The sequence below is a fragment of the Petromyzon marinus genome, chromosome 40 (genome assembly GCF_048934315.1).
Source record: "Petromyzon marinus isolate PM22_M1 ecotype Great Lakes invasive population chromosome 40, UKy_Petmar_22M1.pri1.0, whole genome shotgun sequence".
Classification (NCBI taxonomy): domain Eukaryota; kingdom Metazoa; phylum Chordata; class Hyperoartia; order Petromyzontiformes; family Petromyzontidae; genus Petromyzon; species Petromyzon marinus.
In genome coordinates, this window is record NC_133706.1 from 510,616 (window position 1) to 532,936 (window position 22,321).

General features: G+C 44.8%; 1 protein-coding gene across 7 annotated transcripts in view; it reads right to left on the reverse strand.

Annotated features, from left to right (window-relative positions):
* The window catches only part of LOC116950725 (semaphorin-6A-like), a 176,650-nt gene that overhangs the window by 23,765 nt on the left and 130,564 nt on the right, over positions 1 to 22,321 (reverse strand). For all 7 annotated transcript variants that reach the window (XM_032968723.2, XM_032968722.2, XM_076073000.1 and 4 more), the window contains 4 exons: positions 21,669 to 21,845; positions 15,485 to 15,625; positions 10,764 to 10,838; positions 1,382 to 1,440 (listed from right to left, as the gene is read on the reverse strand). In XM_032968723.2, the coding sequence (XP_032824614.2) occupies positions 1,382 to 1,440; positions 10,764 to 10,838; positions 15,485 to 15,625; positions 21,669 to 21,845 (452 nt within the window). The remainder of the gene's footprint in view (positions 1 to 1,381; positions 1,441 to 10,763; positions 10,839 to 15,484; positions 15,626 to 21,668; positions 21,846 to 22,321) is intronic.

Genomic DNA, 22,321 nt, shown 5'->3' on the forward strand with positions numbered 1-22,321 from the left:
CCAGCCCAAGCAAGATGCTAAATAAAGAGTGCCAGATGACAAATCAATTCAGCCACACCGAGTCCAAATCCTACCAGAGTTATACATTGTGCACGAGCAAAATTATTGTCCCTTTCATTTTCATTTTCATCTCAAAAAGTGCAAAAACTTTGTGAAAACGCTTTGGTAAGGTGCTCGCTAATAAAGGTGGTGGGCTGCCAAAATGCACATCTGAACACTCTGTGACATTCTTTCAAAGGAAACGTATTCCAATTTCAACTGGTAAGTACCAGTGCCCCAAATCATAGCACTTAAGGGGAAGCGAAACAGAAGGCAAGAACATAAAAAAAAATATTATTACAAAGCGAAGAGGAATTATGTGACAATATTAAGGAAAATTGTGAAATAAAAACACACGGGCTTAGCCTTACGTGTGTTTCCATGTGCATACAAACACGCACAGATGCATACACACCCGTGTGTGTGTGTGTACACCTTACGTATTATGGATTCTCTCAAAGGCTATTAGGATTAAGCATTTTGGCTACAGTTGTATTCTCAGGGCCAAATACATTAGAGGTAAACGGGACCGTCTGTCAAAAGGGTCCAGAAAACCCACTTCAGGTGAATCTTTAATGAGGAATAGTTTTTGGTGCAGGCACACACGGTGTTACCATAATGGCCGCAAACAAAAATGTACCAGCTTTACACAGCAGCAATCGACACGACACAGCAAGCTTAAGAATTTTCTAGCCTCTAGCAGACAGAGATAACATGCAAATAAATGCAACATTAACACAAACTACGGCGTTTATTGTAATTGTTTTGGTTATCGGCTTGTTTCTGGATGCAGTAAACGTAGATGATTTCAGCTATTTGCGTGCTCTTTTTTTCCCCGCTTGCAGTCACCGCTTGATTAATTTAGAGTTTCCTTCAGGAAATGAGCATGCTGGGATGGGAATACTTCCTCCTCTTCTCACACACACACACTCCTTGCCCCATTTATGTGATTGTGCGCACACACACACACAGACACTGCTTTGGCAATGGCAGTCAGGCATTTATTTGGGCAGAATTGAAGTCCTGCCAAAAAAGTGTGGTAGTCTGCGGAGCGGTGAAAAAATATGACAGATTTCAATTTAGTTGGACGTGAACAAGTTATTGTCATTTCAAAATGCTGTGTGCTTGTAAAATTAACTACATTCTATGAAATGGCATTAGCGCTCCCACACATTTTCCAAGGCCTCGTTAATGTGTGCGTTGGTGCACGTGTGCGTAATCCAGATTGTGGCGAGGGGGCTGAGTGGTGAGGGGGCAGTGGGGGTTTAGCGTGTGGGTTTGGGTACTCGCCAAGTGGCAATGAATGAAATAAATAAAAAAAATATATGGGAAGTTTTCTGACCTTGGCAATCGGCCATCCCTTTCGTGTCACCAAAGTCCACATCCTGCTCATAGAGATCCCTGCGAGGAAGAAAAACAAAAAAAACGCCACAGTCGCGCCGCCGGAGGCTCATTCACGAGAACAACAGCGGCTGGTTTTTCACGTCTTAAAAATCCCGCCGCTTATTGTGCGGTCCTCCACGGAAAAACGCCGGAGCGTTTGAAAAGGCACCGCAGAGTGCGCCAGCATTCACTCCGGTGGCTTGCAATTAAAACAAGCGGTCCACTTACTCCACACTTGCCTTTCATTACTGCACACACACACAAATTGGCTAATTGTATTACAGGGAGGCTCTTTTTTCCTTAATATTAATTTCTACGAAACGCATTTTTGGTTTGATAATTGCATGTATGAATGGCATCTTAGTGACCGAATTTATCTGTGTGTGGCCAGTGGCGGCACAATGTTTTGCGCAAGGTACTACGAACCCAGCGACCCGAATTTATTCCTGTTCATTGACCACATTGGTGACCGATATCTGAACCGGCCCTGGACCCTCTCCAAGGTCAACTCAGCCTTAAAATGAGTACAGGTTTGCCTTGCGTTCTGCGGGTTCGGTTTGTGCAAATTTTGCGTATATGCGGCGAACCTATTTCCACCCAAAATTCGCTCTATGCGGTTTGAATTCACTCTCCACGTGGCTATGTGGTCAGACGTGGGACAACACTGTGCATGTACTGTGTGCGCTACTCGGTAGGCAGCTGTCCCCTCGTGCGGTTTCTCTTTGTGCACCCTTTTATTGGAATGTGTCTACCGCATAAAGCGAGGGAAGCCTGTACCTAGTGTGGTGGGTAAACCACAATGGGCAGACAAAGGCGTCTGGGCATGGTGCTGTCCACCCAACCCCTCGTGTGCCGTGCTGGCATTCAAAGCAGCTCACAAACAACACTTGCCTCAACAGCCAGTTTTTTTGTATAATGATTTTGTGGATTTTTTTTTCCACCAATAGTCTGTTAAAGGCTACATGGGGGAATCTTTTCACATGGTCTTACCATCTCAGGAACCTGGATTACATTCCCGGCTATCAATAACACCTTTAGCAACTAGCAATAATCTGTCTTAGAGCTCCCATAAGTAATTTAAGCCTTAAAATGAGAACTCTGTATAGTGCGCAAGTATTGGCACGGCGCAAATAAAGGTAGCCGAGTGTGTTTATGAGCACACCATCCTCTTCCATGAGATTCTGGCATTCACAGGAGATCGCTAACGGCACTCGACACAACATTTGGGAAATCTCTGTATGTGTGCGGTTGGGGAGAGGAATTCAATAAAGGCCGAGTTTAGGTTGCAGTGGCCACGGCACTACAACTGAACCAATGATGTGGGTCCAATCCCAAAAGGTAACTGCCTCGGGTGTGTGGCTTTTATAGGTCAACACAACCTAAACTAAGTGCACTGTGAGGTGTATTGACACAAAACGCCGGTAGAAAAACACAAAAGCAGTCGCGTGTTGTTATGTTTCCACAAAACCAAACCCGTGTGGAGCCAGCTGTAATTTGTGCTCACTCAAAAGAACTTCCGACAACGACTTGGGCAGTTTAAATAGGAAATTTAGCTAAATGTAACCAGAGATGAGAGCGGGTCTTGGCGGTTGGGTTAGCCGAGGTTTTCCAAAACCAATTACAAACAACGCACCGTAAACGACTCTGGTGGGAACTTCCGTAGACAAACAAGCAGTGCTGACTTAACAAGCTGCCACCCGTAGAACTTGCCATTAGGTTTGCTGACGTCGTGCAAACTGCCGGCGGAGCAAGGCTGACCTCTGACACGCTCTGGCAGTGTGGCCACAACTTTCTCACAGCTCTTTCAGCGCAGGTTTTTTTTTGGTTTTAGCCGCTTTGCAAATGTTGGTGGAGCCGTCCAAGTGGCTGGTACACTGGGTTGTTCACTCGGGTTGGCTGCATCGTCGCGAACGGGTGAGAACGCGCTCACTGGGGAGAAGCAATCGACGTCATGCGAAGAGCTTAAATGGGCCGTGACGTCAATGGCATCGAACTTGCTTGGTCTTACTGGGTATCATCGCACCTGTACACGCAAGTTGGTCTGCATTCGTTTGGCTTGTGTGTTTGACTCAATGTCAAATGATGCTTGCTCCGTGAATTTCTCAGTTCAAGGTCATCTATTTTAGCCACGTACCGTGGCCTCCGATTTGCCCGCAATCAAGCAATGATTAAATTACCAGGATAATAGTTGAATGTGCTATAGAAGTGAATGTTAAAGAGAAAATGTATTGGATGAAAAACACCCAGGAACTATGACCAGTGAACCTAACAGGCCATCTCTTTTCCCCACCCAAGTCTAAATTAAATTAAAAATGTCATTCAAATCAAATCTTGACTTAAAGCTTTCGTGACTGCAGGAATTCATATTCTTTGGGTCTTTCGGTAAAGTCATGTAATAAGGTTCAAAGAAATAGCAAAAATAACAAAAAACGACGACGTTTCAATCGCAACACAAGCAGTCGTCATCAGGAAAAGGGGGTTGTGGATGGGTGATGACGGCCGCTTGTGTTGCGATTGAAACGTCGTAGTTTTTGGTCATTTCTTTGAACCTTTCTATGTGACTTTACCGAAAGACCCAAAGAATATCATTCAAATCTAGATTTGAAGCTTTCGTGACTGCAAGGATTCATACTCTTTGGTTTTCATTCAAATCAATCAAGGAGCATCAATCAGGGACTTTCAAATAGCTGCCATAGTCACTCAGCTCATGACACAGCCGACATAAAAAGCTCATTGCTGCTTATTATGAAAACACACAAATGCACCGTTGCGTTATCTTTCCTCGCCAGCTATATTTGTTTTAGCGGGAACGGTCTGTGTACGCTGGATTGCTGCCAGCCAAGGCGCCGTTAATCTGACGTGGGTGAGAGATTTTCGTTATGAACTGTTTCTGCGAAAATTGTAAAGAAAACAGACACAAAAGTGTCCCTGAAAAGCAAAATAGAAATAAAACAAACAAACGAGCACGCACAGACACATAAATAAATAAATAAATGTCCGCAGAAACGACAAGCAGGCACGCACGTACTGACGGGGACACGGGTAGACAACTGTATGCACACACACGCACAAAGACCAAGATTCCCCCGTATAGCCTTGAGCTGATTGTTGGGGCATGTGCTGTTAAGCGAGTACCTATTAAGGCCAGCACGGCACATGTGAGGGTGGGGGGCCAGCACCACGCATGGCCTCCTTTGTCTCACCAGTGCTGATGTTTTCCATACCATACTAAGTAATCATTTGAGGCTGAGTCGACCTAGAGGAGGGCCCAGGACCAGTTCAAATATTCATCCCTGTTTTTGGTCATGAGCAGAAATAGAACTCGGGTCGCCGGGTTCGCGGTGCAGCGCGCTTATCGCTACACTACTGCTCCCCACACAAAACATGCTCCACATATAGTGAGGGAAAAAAGTATTTGATCCCCTGCTGATTTTGTACGTTTGCCCACTGACAAAGAAATGATCAGTCTATAATGTTAATGGTAGGTTTGTTTGAACAGTGAGGGACAGAATAATAACAAAAATCTAGAAAAACGCATGTCAAAAACGTTATAAATTGATTTGCATTTTAATGAGGGAAATAAGTATTTGACCCCTCTGCAAAACATGACTTAGTACTTGGTAGCAAAACCCTTGTTGGCAATCACAGAGCTCAGACAATTCTTGTAGTTGGTCACCAGGTTTTCACACATCTCAGGAGGGATTTTGTCCCACTCCTCTTTGCAGATCTTCTCCAAGTCATTAAGGTTTCGAGGCTGACGTTTGGCAACTCGAACCTTCAGCTCCCTCCACAGATTTTCTATGGGATTAAGGTCTGGAGACTGGCTAGGCCACTCCAGGACCTTAATGTGCTTCTTCTTGAGCAACTCCTTTGTTGCCTTGGCCGTGTGTTTTGAGTCACTGTCATGCTGGAATACCCATCCACGACCCATTTTCAATGCCCTGGCTGAGGGAAGGAGGTTCTTACCCAAGATTTGACGGTACATGGCCCCGTCCATCGTCCCTTTGATGCGGTGAATTTGTTCTGTCCCCTTAGCAGAAAAACACCCCTAAAGCATGTTTACACCTCCATGTTTGACGGTGGGGATGGTGTTCTTGGGGTCATAGGCAGCATTCCTCCTCCTCCAAACACGGCGAGTTGAGTTGATGCCAAAGAGCTCCATTTTGGTCTCATCTGACTACAACACTTTTACCCAGTTGTCCTCTGAATCATTCAGATGTTCATTGGCAAACTTCAGACGGGCATGTATATGCGCTTTCTTGAGCAGGGGGACCTTGTGGGCGCTGCAGGATTTCAGTCCTTCACGGCGTAGTGTGTTACCAATTGTTTTCTTGGTGACTATGTTCCCAGCTGCCTTGAGATCATTGACAAGATCCTCCCGTGCAGTTCTGGGATGATTCCTCACCGTTCTCATGATCATTGCAACTCCACGAGGTGAGATCTTGCATGGAGCCCCAGGCCGAGGGAGACTGACAGTTCATTTGTGTTTCTTCCATTTGCGAATAATCGCACCAACTGTTGTCACCTTCTCACCAAGCTGCTTGGCAATGGTCTTGTAGCCCAGTTCTACAATCTTGTCCCTGACATCCTTGGAGAGCTCTTTGGTCTTGGCCATGGTGGAGAGTTTGCAATCTGATTGATTGATTGCTTCTGTGGACAGGTGTCTTTTATACAGGTAACAAGCTGAGATTAGGAGCACTCCCTTTAAGAGTGTGCTCCTAATCTCAGCTCGTTACCTGTATAAAATACACCTGGGAGCAAGAAATCTTTCTGATTGAGAGGAGGTCAAATACTTATTTGCCTCATTAAAATGCAAATCAATTTATAACATTTTTCTGGATTTTTGTTGTTATTCTGACTCTCACTGTTCAAATAAACCTACCATTAAAAATAGAGACTGATCATTTCGTTGTCAGTGGGCAAACGTACAAAATCAGCAGGGGATCAAATACTTTTTTGCCTCACTGTAAACACACACATATTGCTATCAACTTCTCCGTTTGGTTCTTCTGAAAATTAATCTCTGAACTTGGATCCACTCCATTAAACAAAATGTGAAGGGCAAAACATGTATAAGCAGGTAGATAAACAAGATTTGGCTTTTACAGAAGTACAAAACAATATACTTAAGGGAGCCATTAAACAGAGACTACCAGAGTAGATAACGGTGTAAATAGATTTAAAGTATCCCAACTGGCTAGGTAGGAAAAAGCCACAATAAAAACATAGACATGAAGCCACACAAATACCCCTGTATAGCCTTTATGTATTATTGGGGCACACGTCATGAGTACCTATTCAGGTTTCCAAACTGCAAAAGGAAGCGGTGTAGCCAGCACCACGCCCAGATAAATTTGCATCCCAACAGTGGTGTTAGAAACAAAGACAAAGCTCCCCCGTTTAGCCTTAAAAATACTGTTGGACAAGTGCTGTTAGCGAGCACCTTTGAAGGCCGGCGAGGCATACGAGGGGGTGGGTGGCCAACATCACGCTCTAACATATATATGAACATATACACACAAAAAAACTAACGCATACACACACACTTATACAGGAGAGCACAAAGAGCCAAGGCCTTGCTATATGATTTGTTACCATACATTCCACCTTTCAAAACTGCAGAAGTCTCCCAACAGCGCCAAAACAATGAACTAAAGCGGAAATCAGGGGCACATGGAACAGTGAGACTACGGCACTAAACATGGAATTGTCTGAATGCTATGCACATTTGGTGACGTTCATCTCCACTTGAAGTCTTCAAAAGTTGAAATTCCACATTCCTTTGGTGGGTAACAGTTTCTTCACAGGACGACCACGATTGGCATCCGATAAATTGGTACTTGTTTTATTGACCTCGGAAGGATGATGAGCCAAGTTGCCTGCAGGCCGACATTTTACCTCGTAGTTTCCACTTTGAATTACATTGAGAGAAAGCAAAAAGAAACACGTGGATTGGAGAATATATGCAGGTCAAAGACAATTTAAGCTAATCCAAAACTAAACTATTTTATATTTTACCAGGTACGCCCCACTGAGCTATACAGTTCTTTGTCAGAAGCGACCTGGCCACGAATGACAGCTCAGTGAAGTGGCTTATCCATGAGGAAATTTACAGCAGCCAAATACCCTTCAACGCACGTTTCTAAACTTAAACTAGCAAGTGGGCTTGGGCAGGGCACATCGAGTGAAGGGACGATTGTCAGCGGTAAAGAAAAATGACGGTGTCGCAGCCAAGAAATTAAACGCATCCGAGAGGACATCTACCATGGAGATCAGCTCATGTCCAGGTGTAAGGTGGATTAATACATTGATCATTAGTTTCCACTTCGAGTCAATGCATCTACCCAGCTGGAATAAAACAGAAGAAGCTCTACCCATAGTAGTGAGACCTTCATTAAGCCAGTGGGCAGAGAACGGCTGCTGGTGGTACAGATCATATCCCCATATGCAAGCCGTCTGTTGTATACCAGCTGGCTGGGACAGTTGCTCTCCCTGGATTACTTAGCTGAAGAGCAGCCAAATGCAAGGACACCCAGAAACAATGAAAAAGGCATGTACTTTATTGCTGAGGGCCGGTTGGCAACCGAGTGTCAGGAAGGGTGAACAAACATCACTGTTCATGTGGGAAGCCTGCAGATGGTCGGAAAGGCAAGTGCTAATCAGCGCCGTTGGGAAATCCTCGGAAGCCCTAGCTCGTGTGATTGAGTTATGGAGGTCTGGCAGAATTTCTGACAAATGTCAATAAAATGTGGTCATGAACTAGTGGACCTGAAAAATAAAAATATGAACACTGTTCCCCAGAATAAATACATCGGGTCATATATTTTGCAAGCAGCAACATTGATTAACGCTTTGTGAACAGGAGTTGGGAGGTTCAGCAGATCTCTTTTGGCATCGGTGCAAGTGTATTTAAGAGATCGCCATTCGGTATAGAAGAGAGTGTGTGGGTTGTAAAAGCAGAGGGAGGCCCGTGGACTGTGGGTGTATTTAAAAACGATGAGAACTTGTCTGCTTTCACACCCACTAATTGCTTGTGCTTTCAAGATAAAAGAAAGAGACGAACAGTAAACAAAAAAAGCACTGTTACTTTCACACCCATCTCACTCCTTTCCATTTTTAATCTGTTTTTATAAGTCTCTACTTTTTGGCAGCAGAAAAATGCAAGACTAAACTCTATGCTGCCAGGTAGTGATGTCAGGCAGCTTAGTACAGCTGTCAGGCTGTACTGTGAAGAAAAAAAAATAACAATACAGATCTACAAAATAGCACAGATTCTCACGTAGCATGCATAACAGTGTCTGCAACTTTATCATTATCGCCAACACAAATTACAATCATGACATCTTCCCTATTATCCTCGAAAAAAATTTGGTTGAAATAAATTGCGGACAAAACAATAATGTCACGATCGCTTTCGGCTCAAAGTGAAGTTGCGTTTAAAAGGCCAGAGGAAAGTCTTAGGTAACAACGTCTGTTGTGGTGGGAAGCTTTTCTTGCAAGGTCACCCCAAAACAAATTTAATTTTCACAAATCCATCTTAACTGGATCTCCACCACGGTAGCCCGCACGACTCCCTCCATCCTTCTTGGCGGCAGATGCGACCTTGGTGATCCGCCTTTGCGGCACTTTTGGAGACAAACAATCCAACAAAGTCACTCTTTCCGCATCATCACACTAACCCACTGTAAGTTATAAGCCGTGTCCCTACCTCTGATCTATTACTATGCTAACTGTTTGACATATAGTCCTGCCAGTTTAGACTGGGATCATATGAATACCAAGGCTTTTTGAAAAGTACCCACGGTTGTATTGTCCCTGTTTAAGCATTGCCCTGCCTGTGATTGCATTCGTGTGCTAATGGTTTAAATATGTTCCACTCAGTCCATAATGATTTTCTTGTATTCCCAGACATCAGCCATTCAATTGCTTGCAAACGATGCTGCTGTAATACGTGCAGATTTAGCTCAACACATGCACATCAAGATGAAATCAATGATGCTGCTGCTGCTTAAGTTCAAGACTTTTACAAACTCCAATCAACTTGTGCAAATCCCGACGTGCAGTCCTATTAACATGTTTTGTCATACACTTACAAGACTTAAATCCTTCTTTTTAAAGCACAGATGTAAATATGACATCAAAGAATTGAACTCAGGACTGTAAAACTAAGCCATTATAACCAACCGGCCATGCTTACCAAATATATGAAAGGGAAAAGTCCTGCCATGACTGGATCGTCTGTATTTGCTGCCACTTAAAAAAAATACTCGGGTATAATGTGAATGTAAAACATGAGTAGAGGTAATTTGTATAATAATACAATAATTTACAGCTATTTGTCAACCCACTGCTGGAGTAAGGTCTCCTCCCTCGCTAACAGATTCCACAAATATTACCACACAAAGCACTGTTCCGTTTAGTTAGGAAGCCCTTGATGAGGAGGTAAGAACCCAAAAATGATAGCAAGTCTCTTGCAAAGGGGAAATGGGATTTAAGAAAAATAAATATTCATTGAGGTAAGAAGCAACAGCCAATGCCACGTGAGTTTTCTGAAACAATGCCGAGAAAGATGGGCAATCTAAGTGGTGAACTTCCAACCCAGAGGCGAGCACACAAACCACTGAAGCACCCGGCCACCCACTCTAAAAAAAAGACACAAACGCAGAGGAGACCTTGTATTGGGTGGCCCCTGATGGGCTAAACGCAGACAGGCAAATAAATAAGCCACAGTTCATTTGGCTGAGACGCCAACACACAGAGGCCTGTGAATTGCTCGACCGACAAGGTCGCTCTGTAGCCACTGTCCTTGTGGAAGTTCTGTACGATAAAAAATAATAGTAAAATACAAGAAAGCATAATAAATAAATAACCCCCACCACTGCGGGTGTACCTGACTCCCTGGAGAAATGTATCATCAGCGGACACAAAAGACGCTGTCCTAATTGTTTTGGGGAAACAGTTCTGTACCAGAGGCGACAGTCCATAAATTAAAATAATGCCAACGCGAGGCAGCTCATGCGGAGGAATGAAAAGCAGTGCAGGCTCACGATGACAAGCCCATTGATTAGTCTTCATCACCATAATAAATCAATTACAATGTTTCTAAATTGCTTCATTATTAAGGAGACTGTTTTTTTTTCTCCATCAAACACTGATGTCCATAAAGTACGCTCGTTCTTTTTTTTTCCCCTCCCCATTTTTCAAACGTCCACAGTCAACGGAGCGATTTGACCGCTTGGCGATTAAAGAAAATGGCTAAGACGGCGGTGAGCCCCACGCGAACGCGTTTCCCGGGTGTCGATGTACCCAGAGAATTAACGGCGCTAGTTAAACGCACTCACGTCGTGTGCGAGATGATTCGGGCGCAGGAGTCGTCCTGCCAGCCGCAGTATGGATCACGTGCCGCTATGCAGTTCCTGATGCACGATCGGGGCAAAAGGGCACACGCGCACACACATGTACGCCACATGTATTTAAAAAAAAACTGTCATCACAAAATATTCAATACTTTGAAAGTCATTCTCAGATATGAAACGTATAACACAGTTGTCTCAATGGGTTTCGAACGTGACTGAAGGAAAAAAAAGCGCAAGACCGTTTTATAGGTGGAAAAAATAAAAGGCGCATAAGTGTGACTTGGGGGAAATACACGAGAGTACAGGGAGCGTGTACGGATAAATACATGCAAACGGTGAAAAAAGACATCAGCACACGGGCACACAACACACTCTTGTCTCAATAACTTGATAATGGAAGCAATTACAGCTTTTTAATAGATATCTATATTTAGCAAGCCTGTATGTGTTAGGTCATAAATCCTATCTTAATGGAAAAATTCTTAAATAATTAACTTTTACATTAAGGGGTCACCTAATTAAAAGTTTGAACAATGCTTGTGTGCGTGGCAAGGTGAAGTGGTCGGGGAGGCGAGACAATGAAAAAGGTAACTGGTTGCATCTTGACAGTCCGCGTGCTCACCAACTTTCCCAGAGTCCGCACCCCCCTCCTTCTCCCCCCCCCGCACACCCCTCCCCCTCTCTCCCGCCAGCTCCCCAGCCGCACGTGGCATCTCAAACGTCCCCAGACTCCCCCGCCGAAGCCAGCGACCCTCACGGCACTTGGAAGTGGCGCGGTGCGCGAGGAGCGAGATGTGAAAGGTCTGCAGGCTTATTGGGACTCTCCCAGCCCCCAGCTGGGCGTGCAAAAAACTCATTGCCCGAGGCTCAAATGGCAACCCAAAGAGGCGGACGTGGGTCATTGTGAGGGAAAGCTCTAACTGGGGAAGGTGAGGCTGCAGATGGGGAAGGGGGTACCAGGCAGAAGCTTCCCCTTCAGAGGACTACACTACCACCAATGTATCACTCCCGCACATGCCGTGCTTTAATTGCAGTCTGCGTTACACGCAGGTGCGGGGGGGGGGTGGAATTAACTGGAGCGTACCATATGGCATGCAGAGAGGGCATCAAATCACATTGGTGCTGGTTCTGACGCCGGTTGGTAGGAATGGCACTTTGCAGCCACTGTCCGCTAGTGCTGTGCCACAAAGACTGCTGTGATGTGTAGGTAGGGGAGGTCATCGACTGGAGCGCGCTGCCTCATTGAGAGAGGCCTGCTTGAATCGCCACAGCCGCAATATGAATGTTGGCCGTTTTATGTGGAGATCGGGGCGTGGGAATGGTATGGCTCTCTATTGATATGCTGTCAGGCAGTACAGCTCATCTTCAACACGAGGTTGAAAACCTTTGGCCTATGGGCCTCATGCTATTTAACGAAACGGTTGACGGGCCAAGTGAATGGAACAACGATTTTCAATTTAGAAGATGCTCATTCTCTGATTAGAAAAAGTCAAGTTCATCTTATTTTGCATTCTTAATCAATACATGCTTGCTAACACATGCATGCAGGGTCTTTTTTTAGAGCGAGGCACTAATGAAAAATATTTCATCCCGGACTGGGGCGTGCAGATTAATCCTAAGTGATGATTAATTTATTTTGTCTCTCGGTCAAATATTTCTCATCATGGTTCATCTGACAAAAGCCACCAGTAAATAGTCCTTGGTGGCTGAGTTGCAAGGCCACAGCCTTAACATTTGTTCCATTTGCACTCGACACTGCTCTCCACATACATTGGTAAAAAAAACTGGACGATCGCAACCCAGGCTTCTGCAGCCTCGTTGCGATCTCTAAGGCTCAAAAATTTGGGCCATATCGCGAGAAGGATATCTCACAATACTGGAAGAGGGGAGGGGGGCCATGCATGTAAATTGATCGCCTTTAATGGTCTATTATTAGGCACCTGACAAAACTGGAACCTTTAGTGTGCTGGGGAAGACTTGCATATGCATGGCTACATAAAAAGGAGGATGTTCTGGGAAAACTGGGAATGGTGGCAAGACCCGTAGCTACAGAGCATTGCATACTACGCATCCAGAAAAGGGAGAAAAAAACATCCTCCCACTCAAAGCTGGTGGGGGCCCATCAATCCAGGCCTCTGTGTGCCACATTACAAGTGAGTGGCACTGTGCTCGGCGAAGATAAATAGTTTATAATCTCTTCTTTATAGGAAAGGGGATGAAGGAGGTGGTGGCTAAGGTGGGGGATTAGGAAGGTGGGTGATGAAGGAAGTTCTTTAGATTTCTCTTTATGAGTTTCTCCCCGCAGGGAGTTACTGCTATGGTTCCTCCAGCTATTATTATATATACTTATTTTTGATGTGTGTCAATACAAAAAGGTGAAAACTTTTCCATCAGTTTTTAAGCACGAAGCAAACCCACAGATGTGCATTTCAAAATAATTAAGTTCGTCTCAAAACTATAAACTTGGGAACTTTATTGCAATCCAAGAGAAATGTGCCTGGTAAGATGCGAGATACAAAGCTGGTCCAGAGAAGCCAGTGTTTGTTTAGTGAATGGCTGGGGAAATTTGGATCTGACGCAGAAACTGAAATGAAATTCCACTTGTTCATCTCTGCTCTCTCAGAATTTTGCAAGGAAGCCAAAATGCATTTTGCTAAAGGGCCTAAGTGCATACATAGCTTGTCATGGCTCTTGACAGCAGCAGCAATGTCAGACAAAACGTTATAGGACTGTAAGTGTTGCTGCCTTTTATGAGCTGCTGCTGGTGCTGAGGTCCTGGGTTTGACTGCAGTCAAGGTTTGGCGTTTATTGAAAGTCGATGAGAAACAATGGCAGGGCTTAGGCCACCTGTATATGTGGGGCTAAGGTACAGATTAAAGCAGCTGGCAACGTCCATACTCGCTGCCTCGCTGCGGTGTCAGCCTGGCACTGACACCTCTCACGGAGGCCTTCATTGTTAACTGTCCATCACTGTAGTGTAATATATTTAATCCAATTAAGGGAGAATATTTGAAGATTGTAATCTTGTGTGCAGTTCGCTGTCACCTGTTCCTTAAACCTCGCTGTACTAGCTATGCCATGTGATTTCACAATGCGTTGCACGAGTGTTGTTTTTACATTCACATTCAATGGGGCACAGACCATGAAGCTCACTGCACATGACAACCTCCGAAAGGCACCGGAGCTGAATGAGTTAAAATTTATCCTTCCTGAGTCAAAATCAAACTCAGAACCCAGAGGCACCAGCGCAGAACTCAGTACTGCGAGCACATCAAACCATCCGGCGGCCAGAAGAAACGCACGCACACACACACACATATGCTTACATATGCATAATTATGACTGAAATTTTGCCAAGAAGTCAAAGCCCCCTCACCCACAACCTCTGCATTTAAATTTAAAGAGCCTGGCATGAATCAGAATGACTCCATATATAAACAAGGCAAGGTCTCACGATCATACACTTCTTAATAAAGTATCAAAAGTTTGCCAGAAAAAGTAAAAATGTCCCCTGGACTAAAAAAAAAGCTCTCACCTTCAAGGTGAGTTTGCAAACAAAAAATTTCTGCACCGATTGCAGGCCTTCCCCTGGCACTGGCTGCTGCATGCAGAGAACCTGAGAGACTTTTTAATTGAGGCAGCACGCCCAACTTGATGCCTGTAACCACTTTTGCAGGCTCCAACCCAGTGAAGGATGCCAGCCTACATACTCATGAATAACTATATTAACCAGAAGCGCAAAGTGGAAACCGAAGAATATTATTAAATGGTTATTGCACCGTAACGATGACACCTCTTTCTACCTTGGGCAGTAAGATCTTTCCTTGCATAACCATCGAAAAATCCAAACTAAACAGCTGACACAAATATTTAAAGATGTAGTGGAATTGGGACGCTGACACGAAAAAAAATTATCTTGCCTATCTTTGCTACTAAGTAGCTGCTATCAGCTACCACGGTCCAACACATCTGAACCAGAATCCACGGATGAGCCATCCAATGGCCTGAGTATACATATGTATTATTATTTTGCCACGTGGTCTGCTAGTGGTAGCCTTGTGTTCTTTACTTATGGACATCAATTTAAGAAAATTCTGTTACTGAAGAAATATATGTCATGTATTTAAAACATTCAGTAAACCTTAATCCTTCATTAAGACTTTATGGTAAAAAACAGAGGTAGTACAGGATGCAACGTTATCCTAAGTTAAGCGTCCATTAAGAGCAATGTTTATTTAGTGTGTAAAATTACTTGCAGTGTGCCAGAAAACTCCCATTACCAGAAATGCTCTTCCCCAAATTCGTGCGGATTCAAGATGTTTTACTATATTTATACAATTGTGGAAAGGTTATGAAGCGCACTCCTCAATCACTCAGAAAATCTGAAGTCTTTGTACAGAACTCAGAGGCATCAATGCAGGGAAACCAAAGCACATGCAAGGTCAAAGAGCACGGCAAGAAAAAAATCCACTTCTTCCATGTCAAAGGTCAAAGGTCGAAGCCCTCAAAATGGCAAATGCAGAATGTGACTTGAAATCAAGAAAGCCTCATTACTCTTCAGTCCATGGGAGAATGCCTTCGCCCTTTTCAGACAGGTCAAACGCTGGGAGGGAAGGAAAATCGGTGACCCCTTTGTCACCACTGCATGCCGCCCCCCACCCCCAACTCTGAGGATGGTGCAAACCGATCAACTTAGCAGCGCTTACTTCCTACACCTGGCGTGGCGCTCGCAGCGACTCAGCGGCAAGCGAACGACGCAGGCGGAGAAGGCGACAAAGAGCGTGTGGCTCTCGACGTCCAGCTGGATGCCCAGGATGCGGCGGTCTTCCTTGTCCCCTCTGTTGCACCTGCAGCCAGGAGAATTTAACAGAGACATTGTCACATAGTTCTCCCATATGTTTTCTGGCTTTTTCCCGCATGTTGCTCAATGTAGCGTCTGACGGTTTCGCTGCACGTGATGGAACAGAATCGTATTTAGGCTGAAAACACATCAGAGAGACATTCAGCACAACCATAAAAAAAACCTAAACACCAAATGGTCAAGAGCTCGTTTACCACAGCGAATGGGATGGCAATTCAAAGCATGGTTTCCACTCGCAGCTATAGGCTTGGATGGGCTGCGTCTGGTACAGGCATCAGAATAAATTGGTCTCGCAACTACCTGAGTCCATGAGCTGGTTAAACCCCAGACTGCGTACGCACCACACCAGATCAATTACCGGTGTGGCATGTTAAAGTATGTACATTTAGATGACCTTTGGGGGAAAAAAACTGTCTACTTGTTTTGGATAACACATTGAATATTACTGGAATATTCCCCAAAATACTGTAGGGCAGCAGTAATGATAAATTTTTGGTTGGGACATGGAGCAATTACCTACAAGTGAAACTGCCTTCATCCAAAAAAACACAAATTTTCTGTAATGAGCCCAAATGACCTCAGTAGTGTGCAGTCTTGAACGTGTACACCATGATTAAGGAACTTAAAGTCCAACACGATGAGCGATTTCTCACAGAAATTTGGCCGCAGTGAATCACTGCCCCCCCAAACCCCCTGCTGTCCTCCACCAGCATTTGTCAGAAATGTTTGAATGATATGCTACTGGTCACAGAAAGGGATATAAAATGTGTAGATTTATAATAAAAAAGTCAGCACATTCATCAATAACACTGTGGCCGTAAAAAGAAAAAGTATCAAATAGCTGACGTTCTGGGCAATGGTCCTTTTTTCCCCAGCACAGACAAAGGCCAAAGAGGTATAGTAGCCTATGTGCTGTGAAGACAGACCATTGGCACAAACGTCGCCGATATGCTTTGCTTTTTTTTTATGAACGCTTTAAGATTTTTCGTGATTTGTGCTTGTGCGCCACTGCCGACGCGGCATCGCCAAATAATTTTACTTCAATAACACTGGTGTACAATTTTTTAGACGTTGTCTGCTTCAGAAATTAAATGTGCTGTTCATTATGGATTTTGATGCGCTGAATTCAAATATGATAATTAAAACAACTGATTGGCTACTGTTTCTAAGATATTTAACTTTTTACATTTTAAGTCGGTGTGACTGACATCGCGGATGTCAGTGTGGTGCCGGCCCTAGCGAGGCACGGCGTGCGATGTACTCACATCACAGACATCACGTGTGTAGTGACATCGTGGATGTGACATCGTGGATGTCACTGGGTAATTCCGGCTCTAGCGAGGCACGGCGTGCGATGTATTACCATCGCAGACACCACGTACATGTGGGTGTAGTACCAGCCCTATAGGGGCTCGGTGAGCGCAGATAGAGAGCGCCGAGTGGCACCACGCTCGGCGTGCAGTGCTGTCCCCTATAGGAGGGGGTGTGAGGGTGCCGGCCATGAATGTGGTTAAGGCCATGGCACTCTAGTTGACCCTGGAAGGCACGTGACGGGTAAGATCTACACAGGGGCCCCAAGTGAGGGCTAGGGGTGGTCATGTGTCGGGGCGAGATCCTGCTAGAGGGTTCGAGAAGGTGGCCGTGGCCAGTCATGACCAATGAGGATATAAACCGGGTCCCCAGAGGGACCGGGGTTCAGTGTTGCTGTTGTTATCCTGAAGATCTACATTCGACGTTCTACGTCCGAGAAGAGTCACCAACACGTGAACCTGGACCCAAGCCGGGGTCCTGTCCATTGTAGCTACTCCCAGTGTGATTAGTGTAGTTAGCGTGGTGGTCCACCACCATAGTGTGTAGTTAGCCTGGTGGTCCACCACCATAGTGTGTAGTTAGCCTGGTGGTCCACCACCATAATGTGTAGTTAGCCTGGTGGTCCACCACCATAATGTGTAGTTATCCTGGTGGTCCACCACCATAATGTGTAGTTAGCCTGGTGGTCCACCACCATAGTGTGTAGTTAGCCTGGTGGTCCACCACCATAGTGTGTAGTTAGCCTGGTGGTCCACCACCATAGTGTGTAGTTAGCCTGGTGGTCCACCACCATAGTGTGTAGTTAGCCTGGTGGTCCACCACCATAGTGTGTAGTTAGCCTGGTGGTCCACCACCATAGTGTGTAGTTAGCCTGGTGGTCCACCACCATAGTGTGTAGTTAGCCTGGTGGTCCACCACCATAGTGTGTAGTTAGCCTGGTGGTCCACCACCATAGTGTGTAGTTAGCCTGGTGGTCCACCACCATAGTGTGTAGTTAGCCTGGTGGTCCACCACCATAGTGTGTAGTTAGCCTGGTGATCCACCACCATAGTGTGGTTAGCCTGGTGGTCCACCACCATAGTGTGTAGTTAGCCTGGTGATCCACCACCATAGTGTGTAGTTAGCCTGGTGGTCCACCACCATAGTGTGTAGTTAGCCTGGTGATCCACCACCATAGTGTGTAGTTAGCCTGGTGGTCCACCACCATAGGCTGTTATTTGGTAAAAGGTCAGTTACCCCTTTGTGTCGGTATCAATAAATGTGTTGCCTCCAAAGAGGGCATCTGTGACTCAGTTGAATCCACTACATATGTATATTGTGTAGATAGTAGAGTTTTACTCATAAGTTGTAAACCTATGCGTTTTCATGTGTTTATGGTTGCTTAACATGATAACATGTCACCTGGCCTGTTCATGTAACACTTTAAACATCAGCAAAGGGGTTATATGCATAAAATGTATCATGAAACAAAAGGCAAAAAACTATAATGTATATATAAGAACATAGTTTAGTCCTTATTCAGTGTCTACTCTGCGCTTCTTGGCTTGTCTCTTGCATTCATTAATGGAGCACCTCTTGTCACTGTCCAGCCATAGTCTGCAAACATTGATGGGCTCCATTTGCCCTGATAGCGTTTCTCCATTGTTGCAATGTCCTGGTGAAATCGCTCCTCATGCTCGTCCCTCACTGCTCCGCAGTTCGGTGGGAAAAAATCTAGATGAGAGAGCAAAACATTTTTCTTTAGTGACATGTTGCAACCAAGGCTTTTGTATGCCTTGAGGAGGTTTTCCACCAATTCCCTGTAGTTGTTTGCCTTGTTTCCGAGAAAATGTGTTGCCACTAACTGGAAGGCTTTCCATTCCGTCTTTTCCTTGCCACGCAATGCACTGTGAAATGCATCATCTCGAAGATGTTCACGAATCTGAGGACTGACAAAGACACCTTCCTTTATCTTAGCTTCACTTAACCTGGGAGATTTTTCACGGAGGTACTTGAAAGCTGCTTGTGTTTTGTTCATGGCTTTGACAAAGTTCTTCATCAGACCTAGCTTGATGTGTAAGGGTGGTAATAAAATCTTACTTGATTCAACAAGTGGTGGTTGCTGAACACTTTTCCTCCCAGGCTCCAATGACTGTCAGAGTGGCCAATCTGTTTTGATGTAGCGGGAATCTCTCGCACGACTATCCCATTCGCAGAGAAAGCAGCAGTACTTTGTATATCCAGTCTACAGACCAAGTAAGAGGGCAACAACCTTCAAATTGCCACAAAGCTGCCACCGATGTTGGTCAAAGTTTATGCACCTCAAAAGTTATTTCATGTTGTCATAGGTTTCCTTCATATGGACTGCATGACTAACTGGAATTGATGGCAAAATATTGCCATTATGCAGCAAAACAGCTTTAAGACTCATCTTTGATGAATCAATGAACAGCCTCCACTCATCTGGATCATGAACGATGTTGAGGGCTGCCATCACACCATTTATGTTGTTGCAGGCTACAAGATCACCTTGCATGAAGAAACATGGGACAAGATCCTTTTGATGGTCAGAGAACATGGAAATCCCAACATCGCCTGCGAGGAGATTCCACTACTGCAGTCTGGAGCCCAACAGCTCTGCCTTGCTCTTGGGTAGTTCCAAATCCCAGATAAGGTCTTTCAGTTCACCTTGTGTTATAAGGTGTGGTTCAGAGGAGGAGGATGGTAGCAAATCTGGGTCATGTGACCTTGATGGTTCAGGACCAGAAGTCTCATCCTGTTCCTCTTCCTCGTCTGACTGATGTGAGAATAATTCTGGTGCATCAGGAACCGGCAGTCCTTCCCCGTGGGGTGCTGGGCGTATAGCTGATGGAATGTTTGGATAATGCAGTCCACTTTTTCTTCTTTGACACACCTTTCCCAACTGGAGGCACCATGCATGCTGATATGATCTGTTGGCTCTCTCTAAATCATTGGCACTGCAAAAGGCATAGATTTCCTTTTCCTGTTCAACCACTGGCGAAGATTTGTTGCACAAGTGTTGCAGCATGTGTCTTGTCCCGATCTCCAATTTTGCAGCTCAAAAAGCAAGTACTGTCCAAACCCAATCATAGATTTATTCATAGATCTAGTCAAAGATGTATTTGTCATTTCTGGTTTAAATTGAGATCCCTTCCCAACTCACTCATCCTCTGCCATTCCCAAGTCAAGGGTTGTATATACTGACCCAGTAACATATCTTGAAAACGAGAACCAATCAACAATTTTAAGCATCATTTTCATTTTTAGTGACCCAGAATTAGTAAAGTTGGACTAAATTTATTTCGGAAGCATTTTGGCTGTAGACCATTGTAATTTGACGTAGATAGAACATTGTTCTCACTTCCACGTCTTTTAAGAGTGTGCAGCAACAGCAGTAGCGCACCAAAAGTTATCCGGAGCTCTGCGCTACTCTTGGATCGGCATGTTGGCTCCACGTGATGCCAAACACACATCCCCCCCCACCTCAACCTTCAACCCCTACCTGCAAAATCTGGGGCACGTCGATCTCGAGCACTTATCCCAATTATAACCACTCGTGAGCCCGAGAGAGAGAGAGAGAGGGCTCTCACGGTGAAAATCAGCGTGCAGCGAAGTGAGGCATGCAACGAGAATGCTGCTGCAGGAAAATGGCTCTCGCAATTAAGATCCGCACATTGTTCGGGACAAAAGGGGGCAGCCGCATTTTTGTTAGCACAGAGATCTCCCCGCAGCGACAAAATGTTTGGAATTTTTTTATTTATATATTTTATATTTTTTACCGGGATAGCACATACTATTCCGTCGAGTATTCTTTTGTTAGCCAATGTCTTTGTAATGCATGCTAACAAGGAAAGTTTTAAAGAATCACTTGCTTTTGAAGTCATCTGTGTGAGTATTTTAATTTACCTTTGTCAATGCTGTTTGGATATATAAAAAACATTTTCATACAAAATCTTTTTTGCAAATATTTTCATGCATCTTCAACCCTGACATTTTTAAGTGTGGATATGCTTTCATAAGAATGTAATAATTACGTGAGCAAAACATTGAAGTGCAACTATAAAACAGTTATTTACAAAACAAGAGGCATAATGTAACTATTATTCCATACAAAAAAAGCAAGATGTATGCATTGTGCATGTGAGAATTCAAGTAAACTTATGGGCCTGCATGGGTAATACATCAGACAGATATTCTGCAAACTTTTCTTTTACTTGCAGTGTGGGAAAGTATTCAACAGTCCTGTACCATGGAACACTGGGAAATTTGGAGACATTTAATACGCATAGTATATGAAGACTGATTTTATACGCAACATTTTCAATTTTCACGTGGACTACTGGATGACACATGGGCCTCTCCCAACTTTAACCCGAACATTCTGGGTCTCCTATGTGGCCACAGAACCTGCCCATGAATGAACGAACCAACCTGCAGATGTGCCACTTTTACCCCCTTAACATTTGCACATCCAAACCCTGCCAGTATGGGGGCCAGCACAGCATGGGTGACTTTCCTTTGGTTATTTACTGAGTCGTGCTATGGCTGGCCTCACAAAACACCTCAATTTAGCTCGGGGCAGAACCAATGATTTGTACCATGGAGGGCTGACTTGAGGGCTGACCGAGGGAGGGGTGCGCAAGATCACCACGTATGCCAGTTGAGCTTCCGAAGAAATGTGGTAGCTTTGCACATCTCATGCACATTTGCACACTCACAGTTTGGGGTTATAGACGTCGATCTGCTCGAGGAGGAGGCTGCCAGGCGAGTCGGGTCCAGGTGGTGGCCATGACAACACCTTCAGCACCAGGCCCATCTCAGAACCCAGGAACAGCACTGTGTGGCGGCCGTGCGGGCCTGCCGAGGGGTCCACTGCCAGGCGGGTCACCCGGTATCTGTGGAGGCCCGGGATTGAAGTTGTCAGGGAACCAGGGGCACAGGCGGCAATGTCAGCAGCAAAGGCAACAGCTGCAGCAGCTGCAGCAATAGCTGCAGCAGTAGTATGAGATATGGTAACAAAAACTATTTTTATATTTTTAATTTTTGCAGTCACTTTTGTGACTGCAGAAATTCGTATTCTTGGTTCTTTCGGTAAAGTAACGTAGATAGAAAATAAAAATTGAATGAAATAAAAAAAGAAAGTTAAATTTAAAAAATTAAAGCAAAAACCCACGACGTTTCGATCGCAACACAAGCGGTCTTCATCAGGCGGAGAGAAAAGAGGGGGCAAGCCTCCAAAAGCAAATGCTTCTAAGGGCTTTCAGAGTGAGCAAATCTGTGCGGCGTCAACAGCATGGGCAGGGCAGCCAGCGCACATGTAGGAGCAAAGCACCGGAAGTACAAGTAAAACGAGTGCGTTCGACAAAGGTGG